Here is a 13202-nt window from a genome sequence, read left to right as displayed (position 1 = left end):
TTCTGGCTTTTCTTTTTATCTGCAAGATATATTGCTGTCCACAGTACTTGTATCTCCCACACATCCAAGAAATAATAAATTCAGGGAAATCAAAGAGTTGCACAGAGAACTGATTTATTTCTTATGAGGTTTACATAACCACAGCACAGAGCAGAGGCTGCAGAACTATTTCATTAGTAGAATAAGTGGATAAGGACAAAAAGATGGAAACACCCATCAAGTTACAAGGCACAGCTAGGCTAGAGAGGGACAAAATATCTGGAAAGCTATAGCTTCTCTAATTGCTGTTTGCACAAATGAGCAAAGATCAAGGTGGGGGAAGTTTATGTAGTAGCTGGGAGCAAAGCCAAGAACACGTGCAAGAGGGTACCAGAAACTGACCTATTTCATGTTCATTATTCTATGGTAGGACCATATCTCTGAAATCAGGCTTGTAGATTTGAGAAAAGGAGAAAAGTGGAAGAGAAGAAGAAGTTGAGAAAGTAAGTATCAGGGAGACAGAGAGAAGGAGGAAAGAAAAGGGGAAAGAGGGAACTAGAAAAGCCATCTCTCTTGAGAAACCACCACCCTGCCAAAATTCTCCTAGAAAGCCATTCTTTGAATGAACATTGCCTTCCTTCTGCCTCTGAGAGGAAAAAAATACCACAATGTGAGTTGGTATAGCAGATCACAATCCTCTCTCAGACAAGAGAATAGGGAAGAGCTACTGTTTAAGCAGTTGGTTGTAAGAATAGGAGACAAATGGTTTGGCACACAGAAAGTATGTTTTGGAAGATTTAGGGCACATAAAGGGGAGAGGGAAAGAGCTAGACATAAAGTTTGTCAACTGCTCAGTTGATTGAGACCTGACATTCTCTGGAAGATGGACAATCATAAGGAAAGGCAACAGACAGGGATGGATGGAAGCAGGGAACACTGGGATCTGTGTTAGCATGTAGCTGCTAAAGCCCTACTTTCTATCCCTTCCTAACAACCTTTACTGAAGGGGTGGAGAGTGGGGCAGGGGAGGGGCAGATCCATGGGAAAAAGTCCCTTCTGTTCTCTGTTAGTAGAAGTAAGGAAGGGAGGACAGACTGGGAACAGGGTTTTAGTCCCACTGCCACTTCTCTTAGGCTCTCAGAGAAGTATGCAGGAGATACTCAAACCTCAAAGAGAGAGAGAGACAGACAAACAGACAGAGAGACACAGAGACACAGAGAGAGAGGAAGAGGAGGAGAAGAGGGAGAGAATCAGAGAGAGACATAGAGAGACACAGAGACAGAGACAGACAAACAGACACAGACAGAGAGGAAGAGGAGGAGAAGAGGGAGAGAATCAGAGAGAGATACAGAGAGACACAGAGACAGAGACAGACAGACAGACACAGAGAGGAAGAGGAGGAGAAGAGGGAGAGAATCAGAGAGAGACAGAGACAGAAACAGAGAGAGTGAGAGGAGGAGGAGGAGGAGGAGAAGGAGGAGGAGATAGGGAGACTGGGGCATCAAGCAACATGAGAGAGAGCATGTTGATCAGCAGAAAGGGGAGATGGATTCATAATGTAGAGAATGGGCTTGGAGAGTGTGAGGACTTCTACTCCCCATTCCAGCCACGGCTCATGGCCTGTACCACAGCCCCATAAAGTTGTGTCCATGCCTCCTTCATGGCCACATTGAAGGTGGAGCCCAAGCACTGCTCCAGCATGTAGAGTAAGGACTCACCCACTGTCTGCAAAAGAAAATATTAAAATAGCATTTAGAACATTAGAAACACACTCTTTAGAAACCACCTTCTTCACAAGTCTGTGAGATAAGTAGGGGCAGAGATTATCCCCCTTTGACAGATGGAGAAACCAATGTCCCATTAATTATGGGATGGTGGATATCATCAGAGTTTTATCTCCTAGCCTCACTCATTATTCTTGAGCATCTATATATGTCTCTCCCTGTCTCCTTTTTCCACAATATAAAAAACAGTAAGTTTAAAGGTATGTCCCATTCATGTGGTAGCTGGTGTTGCAATGGAAATCAGGAAGATCTGATCAAATTCAGTTTCAGACACTAAATAGCAGTGTCACTCTGGGCAATTCACTTAATCTCCATTTGCCCCAATTTCCTCAATCTTAAAATGGGATTCCCTTAAAATGGGGGAAATAATAATTTGCAGAGTTGTGGGGATCAAATGGGATAATACTTGCAAAAATGATTAGTACAGTTCTTGGCACACAGTAGTCACTATATAAATGCCTATTCCCCTTTCCTTCCCTTCCCCATAATATCATTCATGGTGGTCATCACAGAGACAAGTCTTTAAGAGTGATAAAACAAGAATTGAGAATATTCATTCATTTCAACAAATACTTTTGACCTGTTATATGCTGCACATTGTATCTCCTGCAGAAGCTACCTTTTTGGAATATATCTCATCTCAAGATTTTCCCCTTGGAAATACTTATTTTCTAGGGTAGCCTTAATCATTTGCTGGAAAATGCCATAGCTTCATAGGGCAGAAAAAAAGAAAAGTAAGTTCTTTATATGAGCCTACAGAGACTATAGAGTATTGTTAGAATAGTTTAACAACTTTCCAGGCCCTCAGTGTAGGAATAATGCCTCACCCTATTAAGGACAGTGTGGTGGATAGAGCATTGGGTCTAATCAGGAAGACCTGAATTCAAATCCAGCCTCAGATACTTACAAGCTGGTGGACCCAGGGCAAGTCAATTAGGCTCTGTTTGTCTCAGTTTCCTTATCTCTATAATGGGGATAATAATAGCAGCTACCTCCCAGAGTTGCTATGAGGATCAAATAAGATAATAATTATACAGTACTTAGAATAGTGAGTATCTGCCACATAAGTTCTACATAAATGTTAGTTGTTGTTCAAATGTTATCAATTGAATGAGGTCTTCACTGATCGCTCTGCAACTTCCATTTGCCTGCTCTCCCCAAAATTACCTTTAACATATTTATGTGTCTACCTGTTTTCTCACTCTGTAGAATATAAGGTTCATGAGAACAAGAACTATTTTAGTTTTTCTCTTAAATAATCAGAGTTGGTTATGCAAGGATCAGTGTTATCAAATTATCCATGCACATGTTTTGAAAATGAAAAGCTTTATTAAAAAAAAAAAAAGAAAAGAAAAAAAATAACCAGAGTGCCCAGTTCAAAGTAGGGGCTTTAGGAGTTGCCTCATTACCACCTTGAGGAAACAACCAATGGAAGGAAGGGAACTAGAAGGGGACACAAAATTAAAACAGATGTAAGCTACCACTACACACCGAACAGAATGGCTAATTTGCCAAAAAAGGAAAATGACAGATGTTTGGGGGGGGGGAGGGAGAAGGGGAGGAGAAATGTGGGGAAATTAAAACACTAATTCAGTGTTGGTAGAGTTGTGGACTGATCCAACTACTCTGGAGAGAAATGTGGAATTATGCCCAAGGAGTCAGAAAACCATTCATACTTGACCCAGCAGTGTCACTGCTAGGAAAAGGCCCTATATGTATAATAATATTTATAGCAGCTCTTTCTGTGGTAGTAAAGAACTGGAAACTGAGGAGATGATCAATTGGGGAATGGCAAACAAGTTGTTAAATATGAATGTAATGGAATACTATTGTGTTATAAGAAATTATGAGCAAAATACTCTCAGAAAAACCTGAGAAGATTTACATGAACTGATGCAAAGTGAAATGAATAGAATCAGAAGTCGGTACACAGTAAGAGCAAGACAAAGAACTGTGAGTGACTTAACTATTCCCAGCAATACAATGATCCAAGACAATTCTGAAGAACTTAGGATAAAAATTTAAATTCTTCCACATCCCTTCCAATCTTTGTCATTTTCCTTTGCTATCATATTAACCAATCTGATAGGTATGTGGGGATAGCTCAGAGCTGTTTTAATTTTGTATCCACTGCCAGTTTCCTTCCTTCCATCAATTATTTCACAGAGCTGGTAATCAGGCAGTTTTCTGGTAATCAGAGAAAGAACTGGTGGAGTCTGAATGCAAATTGAAGATATTTTTTTCTTAACTTTCTTTGTATTTCTTGGTCTGTGTTTTCTTTCACAGCATGATTTACATGGAAATATGTTTTTCATGACTACACAAGTATAGTACAAATTGCTTGCCTTTTCAATGGGGAGAGGGAAAGATTTTGAACTCATAAGTTAAAAAAACTTAAAATTGTTGTTACATATAATTGGGAAAAAATAAAATTTTAAATAAAAAAAAAAGAAGAGGTACAAAAGGGACTGAGGTTGGGCCTAGATGCCCAGAGGGTAAGCAACTGCCTTACCGAGAAAGAGCTGAGCTTCACACCAACTGCCTTGTGCTTCTTGCCCAGGTTGGTGAGATATTCCTCCAAAGAGGACAAGTTCTCCACATGGGTCACTGCAGCATCAATCACCAACATTACCTGCCCAAGGACCAGGGGAGAAAGATCTACACTTAGGAAAGCAAAGACAAATATTCCTTTAAGTGTCAAAACAGATGAGATGCTTCTCTGGGAAAGAGGAAAGGGAAAATGTACCCCCAAACTCTTCTTTTTTAGCAGCAGAAGCCCTCAAATAGAGGTGATGCAATAAATAAATGTTGGACCTGAGGTGAGAAAGTTCAAAGTTCATCTCAAAAATTTTCTAGCCTTTGTTTCCCCAACTATAAAATGGGGGTCATAATAGCAATTACTTCCCAAGATTGCAGTGAGAAACAAATTCAGTATTTGAAAAGCATTTGGCAGAGTCTGGCACACAGTAGGTGCTAAATAAATGTCTGTTTCCTTCCTTCCTTCAAGCCTTGAGCCTGTGAAGAAATACTGAAACACAGATATGTCTACTCTAGAACTTCAGATGATATGACAACTTAGAAACTACACCCACTATTCCCAAAGACTTCTAGTGCATATTACACAGAGGTCCTGAAAGGATTTGTCCAGTTGCGATATTTGACTGAACCTGCAACAGTTATCAGAGGTTCAGCTTTCAACAAGGTGGCTGGACTGATACTTTGTAGCCAGATTTTAAGTCTGAAGCTGATTGAGTTTGTTAGTAATAATGTAATAATGGAAGCTCTAACATGTTTAACTTGTATCAGATTCCTTGCAGTCTTAGAGAGAGGGAAGGAAGAGGGAGAAAAATTTGGAACACAAGGTTTTTCAAAGGTGAATGTTGAAAACTATCTTTGCACATATTTGGAAAAATAAAATACTACTGAAAAAAACAATAATGGAAGCTGCCTGTAATTCCTTTCATCACGATCACCTGCTGGGAAAATCCCAAAGAATATAAGGTCCATGAGAACAGGAACTATTTTATTTCTTCTCTTAAATAATCAGAGTCGGCTATGCAACTCTTTACTAAAGCAAAGACAAGGATATCTCATCCTAAATGCATCCTTGTGCTTTGTGGAGTTTCTTAGATGCTTGATGAAAGGCAGGTGCCAGGTGAAGGTATCAAGAAGGTCTCCATTCCAATAAAGTCCTGTAGCTCTAAATAAACCCTCCAGGGACAAAGATAGTAAGTGACATAAGAGAATCCAAATCAAGGGCATGCTTCTTCTCTGAGGGTTTGAATCTCAAAGCATTCAATAATGCTCCTCTGACAATTATTTCCCCACACTGAGTAAAGTAAAGAGAAATTGAGGCTCAGTGAGATGAACCACTTTGCCCTAGTCCCCCAAAATAATTTGTTGAGTTCTATTATTCACTAGGATCACAGGTTGATTGTATCACTAGGACTAGGAAAATAGAAACTCACTTGCCAAATGTTTGGGGGGAGATTGCTGGCCTTCAAGAGAGAAAGATTAAACTTCTTTCTTATAATGCAGCAAGGAAGGTGGAAAAAACACCTAAAGGTAGCTGGTGGGCCCAGCCAGGCTCTGCCTCTCTGGAGCTAGAGAATCTTTTTTAGAGCATGAGAGAAAATGTCCCTCCTCCCACATCCCTAGTTCTCCCTGGGGGGAATGACACAGCTACTCTCTAGGGTCTCAAGTTTCCATAAAATTCTCTTCATCCCCAGTGAGGCTAACAAGACTTCCATTCCCAACCCCCTATTTCTTTCCCTTGCCTCTTACTTTTCGGATATGATCCAGGAACTCAGGAGAAGAGAGGCAGTCCTGGGGGCTGGAAAACTGCCGACAGTTATACTGAAAGAGGGGCAGTAGGTCTGGCTCCAAGTCGAATAACCTGCAACAAATAAGAATCACAGCTCTGTAACTTCTCTGTGCCACATTTTCTGTATCTGTGGAATGGAGATAATTTTACTTCCCATCACATGGGGTTAATAAAATCACATATTTAGAGCTGGAAGGGACAGGATTAACTGGCCCACACTTTCATGATATCTATCCCAAAAGATTAAAAAAAAAAAAAAAACAGAAGTAGAGGTGAATTAATTTACCCAGAATCATATAATTAAATTAGTAAATAGCAAAGAAGGGATTTGAATCCAGGATCTCTGACTTCAAATCCAGGGCTTGTTCAATATTCCACATACTGTATAAATCAATCAAAACCTAAGGATTTTTTTTTTATTTTTTGTTGCTGAGGCAATTGGGGTTAAGTGACTTGCCCAGGGTCACACAGCTAGGAAGTGTTCAGTGTCTAAGGTCAGATTTGAACTCACGTCCTCCTGATTTCAAGGCTGGTGCTCTATCTACTGCAGCACCTAGTTGCCCCTAAGATTGACAGTTATGTTTCCATAATATCTATTTCAAATGGAATATCAATTATAGTTCAAAAATCAGAAGGCAAAATTCTAATAAAGGAAATTCACAAGCTCAAAAATACTTCTGATAATGTTGAAAAGTTGTTGGTAGAATGAAATTAGAGAATGGATGTGGAAAATCTGTTTACATAAAATAGTATATAAATTGTAAAGGTAAACAATGATTACTGAATCTCTCCTCAGAGAACTTATTAGTCGTGTATGTCGCTTCCTCTCTCTCAAATGGCTGTTTCCTGATCTGTAAAATAAGGATAATAATAGCACCTACCTCATGAGATCATTGTAAAGATCAAATAAGATGATATATGTATCATGTTTTGCCAGCTCTAAAGCTCTATTAGAAATATTAAAATATTATAATAAAATGTGAATATCATAATTATGTATTTTAGTATAATTATATGTTTTATTTTTGTTTATAATGTTATAAAATATTAGAATAATAAAATATCTATGATGGTCATGGTCATGATAATAATAATGTCACCATCAATTGGATGGATTGTGGGTTGGGCAAGGAAGGGGGAGGTAGAAATTCAGAATACACAAAAGTCTAGATGCTTTTTATCCCTCAGGTTTAATCACCCATACTCATTAGGGTTATGGAGGACATCAGCAATGGCAAAGAAGATTCCATCAGCTTCTCATTAAATCTGCTCAGGATGGAACAGTATTTTCAAGTTGGAAATGCTTTCTTGTCTCAATCCTTTCCTCATTATCCAGATCTCTTGGTCCCATTCTCACTGGTATTTTTCAGAGAAAAATGTCTGCTTCCTTCTCTTAATTTAGCTGGGGACTGTCATTGTTGAGTCATTTTAATCATCTCTGACTCTCCAAGAGCCCTTTTGGGATTTTCTTGGTAACGATACTGAAGGAACTCAGTCTATTTTACAGATGAGGAACTGAAGCTAACATGGTTAAGTGACTTGCCCAGGGTTATACAGCTAGAGTCTAAAGCTGGATTTAAACTCAGGTCCTCCTGATTCCACTGGGCCCTCTAGCACTGTGTTCATCAGGGGGGAACTAATATCATCTCATTTCTTATCTCAGGCTCTCCCTTTTTCTAAGAATGTTTTATTAATGTATTTTTATGCCTCATTTACTTCCCACTCATCACACACACACACACACACACACACACACACACACACACACACACAGAAAGACCTAAATTCAAATCTTCCCTATGTGATCCCTGAGCAGATTAGGTACCTTCTCTGAATTTCAATTTTCTCTTCTGTAAAATGAGGAGACTGGACTAGATGACCTCGAAGGTCCCTTCTAGCTCCAAAGCTAAGGTCTTATAATCTCTACAGGTCTATCCTTTGAACTCTGGCTGTTAACAGAATCCTCAAATAAGATATCTCCACATACCCAAATAATGTCTTCAGGAATTATCACTCTTCTGATTGAGTTCATGGGCCATTTGTTGGCTAAGTACTCCTCACTTCTCATATAAAAGAATTCATTTGAAGGGAGAAATGATGACACAATCCTGAGGTTCCTCCAGTGCTAACATCTCTGTATTCTCTCTTAGACTCTCTGAAGTCAAACCATAGTTATATCTCTAAGGCTCTCAAAGCACTCAAGATTCATCTAATGAAAAGTGCTTTTTTCTGCCTATAATAAAGGGACACTGATAACTAGCAAGAGGAAATTGTTTGCCCCCAAAATCACACCACTTAGATCTACTTTAGGTCCCCTCTTCTAAATTCCTTTTAGTAGCTCTTAGAGGGTTACTTCGATCCCGCATTTTCCCCTCCTCATGCATCCTCCCTTCCCCATCTAATTGACAGAGAGGGTCCTATGAGACATGTGACAAGAAGGAACAACACCTAAGACTTCTCTCTACATTGGCAGAATCCCTAAAGTTCTAAATCCTTTGCAGAAATGGGGAGGCAGAGACAATGCCTCTCATCTTGGATCCTTAAATGGCTTGGGACCAAACTGATGCCACCAAAAGCTGAAGGTTTTTCCTTCAACTTGAAGGTGTAAGAAGGAGTCACTACCTAAAATACCCAGTTAACCTTTGATCCAGCAGTGCCATTACTGGGTCTGTATTCCAAAGAGATCATAAAATAGGGAAAATACATATACAGATATGTTTATAGCAGTTCTTTTTATGGTGACAAAATTTGGAAATTAAGTGGATGCATCAATTGTGGAATGGCTAAATAAGCTTATATGTATGTAGAATATTATTGTTCTATAAGAAATTATGAGCAGAATGATTTCACAAAAGCTTGGAAAGACTAACATAAATTGATGCTGAGTGAAGTGAGCAGAACTAGGAGAACATTGTACATAGTAATAGCAACATTGTATAATGATCAACTATGATCGACTTAGCTCTTCTCAACAATTCAGTGATCCAGGACAATTCCATTAGATTTAGGATAAAAAATGCTATCTGCATACAAAGAGAAAACTATGGAAACTGAATGTGGATCAAAATATAATATTTTCACCTTTTTTGTTGTCATTTGCGTTTTCTTTCTCATTTTTTCTTTCTCTAGTTTTTTCCTTTTGTTCTCATTTTTCTTTCACAACACCACTAATATGGAAATATTAAAATGATTGTACATATATAACCTATATCAGATTTCTTGCTGTCTTGGGAAGGGAAAAGGGAAAAAAAAAGGAGAAAAAAAATTTGGAACTCAAAATCTTATAAAAGTGAATGTTGAAAACTATCTTTACATATAATTGGAAAAATAAAAAACTATTGAGGAAAAAAAATAAGATGCCCACTTAAGAATTTCATCTTCTCAGCCTTCTCTCACCCTGTCCTGAAAAATAATAGATCTTATCTGAAGTAAGATCAGCAAATCAGGACCCCTGAACTAGAGATGATAAGGTATGGTTAAAAAGAGAGAGAGAGAGAGAGAGAGAAATTTAAGACTTTTAACACCTGTGATATCTTTGGCTCAAAGGGATCTCTCTAGAGACCCAAGATTTATATAATCATTATTATCATTTTTATCTCACATTCCTTAAAATTCAAAAAGTTTTATATATAATATCTCATTTGATTTTTAGAACCAGTCTGTTAAGGCAAGAAATTCATTGTTATCCTCATTTTATAGATTTGGAACCTGAAGTTAAGAAATTAAGTGATTTGTCCAAAGTCACACAGTTAAGTAGTTAACAGCTGAGTGGACTTGAACTGATGTCATCAAATGTCCTGTTTACTTTACTGAAGAAGCAGTTGCAACAAAATCCAGAAGGCACCATTCTGTAAAGAAAATCCTCCCAGGGACAGGTTCTTTTTTAGGAAAACACTTCCTGTCTTCTTCATTGAAGTTTACCCCTTCCTTTCAGAGCAGAGACCTGAAGAAATTAAGAGGGGAAACCCTCTTCCCCAGTTCCATCCAAAAATGTCATCAGTTTTCTTTCCAAACTACAAAGAAATCCTCTCCTCAGACAAAGTAGAGGAAGCCAAGCTTTTGTATAATTGTAGAGTTTCCAAGAGTTTTTTGTTTGATATTTGGGATTACTTGTCCATCTCCGAAAGCTCATTGAACAGCTGATCCATCTGTTTTCAGGAAGAGCTGGACATAGTGAGAGCTAGATCAAGCCTTGAGCCTAGAGGCTCAATTGGAGGGTAGGGTAAGAAGAGAGTTGCATAGGGGCAAAGGCCTCCAGGTTATGTCTTTTTTTCAAAGAATTTGATTTTGCAGGAGAATACAGGAATTGGAAATGTGGAAAGGACTTTAAATTTGTTCATTTTCAATCTTCTTCCCCCACCTTAGAGGGAAGAAAGTTTATTTTCCCTAAACCCTTTGTATGAGAGAAGAGGAATTCTCTTGTAGAGAGGGCAAAACATTGGATTTGGAGTCAGAACTCCTGGATTTGAACCTTGGGCTATCTGTTCTTGAATCTGGACTACCCACCAGCTCTGTAATCTTGGATAAGTCTTGCCACTTCTAGTGCCTCAGTTTCCTAACTTGTAAAGTGATAGAATTAAACTAGATGATCCCTAAGGACTCTTTCCAGTTTTGGATTAAAAGTTCTTCCAGTGGATTAGCCTCATTTCCCTAGAGATGTACACCAGCTGTTTTCCTGCCAACAATGGCATTTGAAATGTTAGGCAATTGAAATGTCCAGTAAAACTCCTGCCCAACTATCAGTAAACAATCTTACCCCAAACTTTACTTTTCACCCTTCTCTTTGCCTCCTCTTCCAATTCCATTCTCACCCACCCCCCACTCCCCATCCCCAACATACATCCTGTCCCCTCCTCTACCCCATCCTACTATGTGATGAGGAAGATTTGAATCCTGAAATTTTACCTTCCCTCTGGACTCCAGAGGAAACTAAATTCTCACTGGACTGGAGGACTCTGGACAGCAGCAGCTCCTGGCTTTCTGTCCCTTAGCCCCTCAGAGTTCAGCCCTACTCATCAACTCTGAAAAGTCCTTCTCTGGCCTTTGGCAGAATCGAGTCAGTGACTTGGTGGGGAGGGGTCAGTTGATCTTCTGGGCACCATTTCCTCTGTCCAGGGACAGGAGGTAATAAAATGATCCTCTCCCCTGGGCCAGGGTTTAGCCCGTAAGGAGGCTGCCATGTCACGGACAATTAAGCCGAGATTCAGATTAAAATGGGCAGAGCAGATGATGGGTTTGGGGGGGGGGGGGGAGAGGAGGATAGAGAAGAGAACTATCAGCCAGAACATTGGCTGGAAAGACAGGCAGGGAAAGGGAGCCCGGAGAAAACACCCCCACTCACTGTTACCGTGCCAGACACACCTTCATCCTCTGCTACCCACAGGTAGCACCTGTTAGTAAAGTTACCCCAATGAAGGGTGACACTACTAAGTTGAGAGGCAAATCAGTCCTACGCTTCCCCCCTCCACAGGAGAAATACATTAAGGTGACCAAAAGGAGAAAATATAAATCATCACAGAGACCAAAGAACCTATTGCTCCACAGAACAGGATCCCACATGGTGAAGGAAGAGGCTGTCCATTCTCTCCCTCCCAGCCCCATCCCGAGAAAATGGAAAGACATTGCAGAGCTGAGATTAGCAGCTGGGGAGATGCATCATAGATTTGTGTCCATCGTTATTCTTGATTTCTCCTCCACATCTGGAAGAGCTCCCCCACCAACCCCGAAACCAGAGGCCACTGACCCGAGCCCCCAGAGGTTTCGACCAGTTCCTCACCTGGTAAATAAGATCATCCCGTGCTGTAGGGGATTGCTGTTCACTTTCTGCCAGCTCTCTCGAATCAGCTCCTGCTCTGGGCCCGATAGTCTCCGGGTCTCCATGGTCTGGTATCCGAAAGCTGCGAGTAGGAGCGACCAAAGACCCCTTCTCTCAGGGCGTGGAAAGGGACGAAGACAATTCCTTGGCAGTCTCCGGGCAGTGGAGCGATCTCCAAGCGCTCTGAGAGCTGCTTGGATCTTCCCCGCCCCAGGTGACCACCACTCGCCTCTGCCCGGTGAGCCTGGACACTTTCGCAGCACGTGCAATCCCACCCCCCTGCCAGAGCTCGCAGGATCCTGCCTCCTGGCTTCACTTGGGTGGGTTTAAATAGCCCAGCTTCCCGAGCCTGAGTTCCTGGAGGCCAAAGGAGAGTGAGATTGGTGCTCCATCCCGCGCCTAGCCGGATGCGCTCAGGAATGAGGGGCTGCCTCCCCACTTCTAACAACTGTCCCCTGTTATTGGCTGAAGATGACTTCCTGTCTCCCCCTGGTGCTCTGCTCTCAGCAGCTCCCTGACTCTGCTGACCCCCTGGTCCTGCCTTCCTTGATGCCCACCGCCCACATCAGGCACTGCAGGGGACACCTGCGGCTGTTCTCCCTTCACTTTCCCTGGAGGCAGCCTCTGCGCTGAACAGCTTCCAGTAGCATTCCCCCCCCACCTCAATTTGGTGCTCTTAAAGCCACAGCGTTCCCCTTTTCATTTCCATCAGGGTTCTTAAAGCGACAGTTTTTAAACTCTCCTAATTCTCCCTACACTTTCCTCCCCACCCACCTTGGCCTAGCTGGATAGGACAGTGCGCAGGACATTTTTTTAGGGTGCCCTGAGGATAGGAGTTGGTTGGACAAGGGAACTCTAATTTATTTCATGCGCCTCTACTACAGCCTAGTGTCGATCTACTTTTTTGGAGACATGCACCTCCTTGATCTCTTAGGAGTGCAGCGTCTCCATCCAACCATTCTGGAGAGCAATTTGGAACTATGTCCAAAGGGCTATCAATTTGTACATACCCTTTGATCCAGCAGTGCTTCTACTGGGTCCATATCCCAGAGATCATAAAAAAAGGAGAAAGGACCCACAAGTGCAAAAATGTTTGTAGCACCCCCTATTTGTAGTAGCAAGGAATTGGAAACTGAGTGGATGCCCACCAGTTGGAAAATGGATGAATAAGTTATGATATATGTATGATATGGAATATTGTTGCTCCATAAGAAATGACCAGAAGGTTAATTTCAGAAAGGTTTGGAGAGATTTACATGAACTGAAACTAAGTGAAGTGAGTAGAAAAGGAGAACATTGT

General features: G+C 40.9%; 1 protein-coding gene across 1 annotated transcript; it reads right to left on the bottom strand.

Moving 5' to 3' along the window:
* Window positions 1-1392: 1392 nt before the first annotated feature.
* On the bottom strand, window positions 1393-12553 carry NGB (neuroglobin). The gene is made up of 4 exons (XM_003756210.2): window positions 11864-12553; window positions 6048-6159; window positions 4276-4395; window positions 1393-1704 (listed from the first exon to the last, which is right to left on the bottom strand). The coding sequence occupies exons 1-4, from the start codon at window positions 11965-11967 to the stop codon at window positions 1570-1572; spliced, it is 471 nt and encodes a 156-aa protein (XP_003756258.1). The 5' UTR covers window positions 11968-12553; the 3' UTR covers window positions 1393-1569.
* Between the last annotated feature and the right edge of the window lie 649 nt (window positions 12554-13202).

Source organism: Sarcophilus harrisii, chromosome 2 (assembly GCF_902635505.1).
Source record: "Sarcophilus harrisii chromosome 2, mSarHar1.11, whole genome shotgun sequence".
NCBI lineage: Eukaryota > Metazoa > Chordata > Mammalia > Dasyuromorphia > Dasyuridae > Sarcophilus > Sarcophilus harrisii.
Note: the sequence above shows the minus strand (reverse complement) of the source record. Positions and strands in the feature narration are given on the sequence as shown.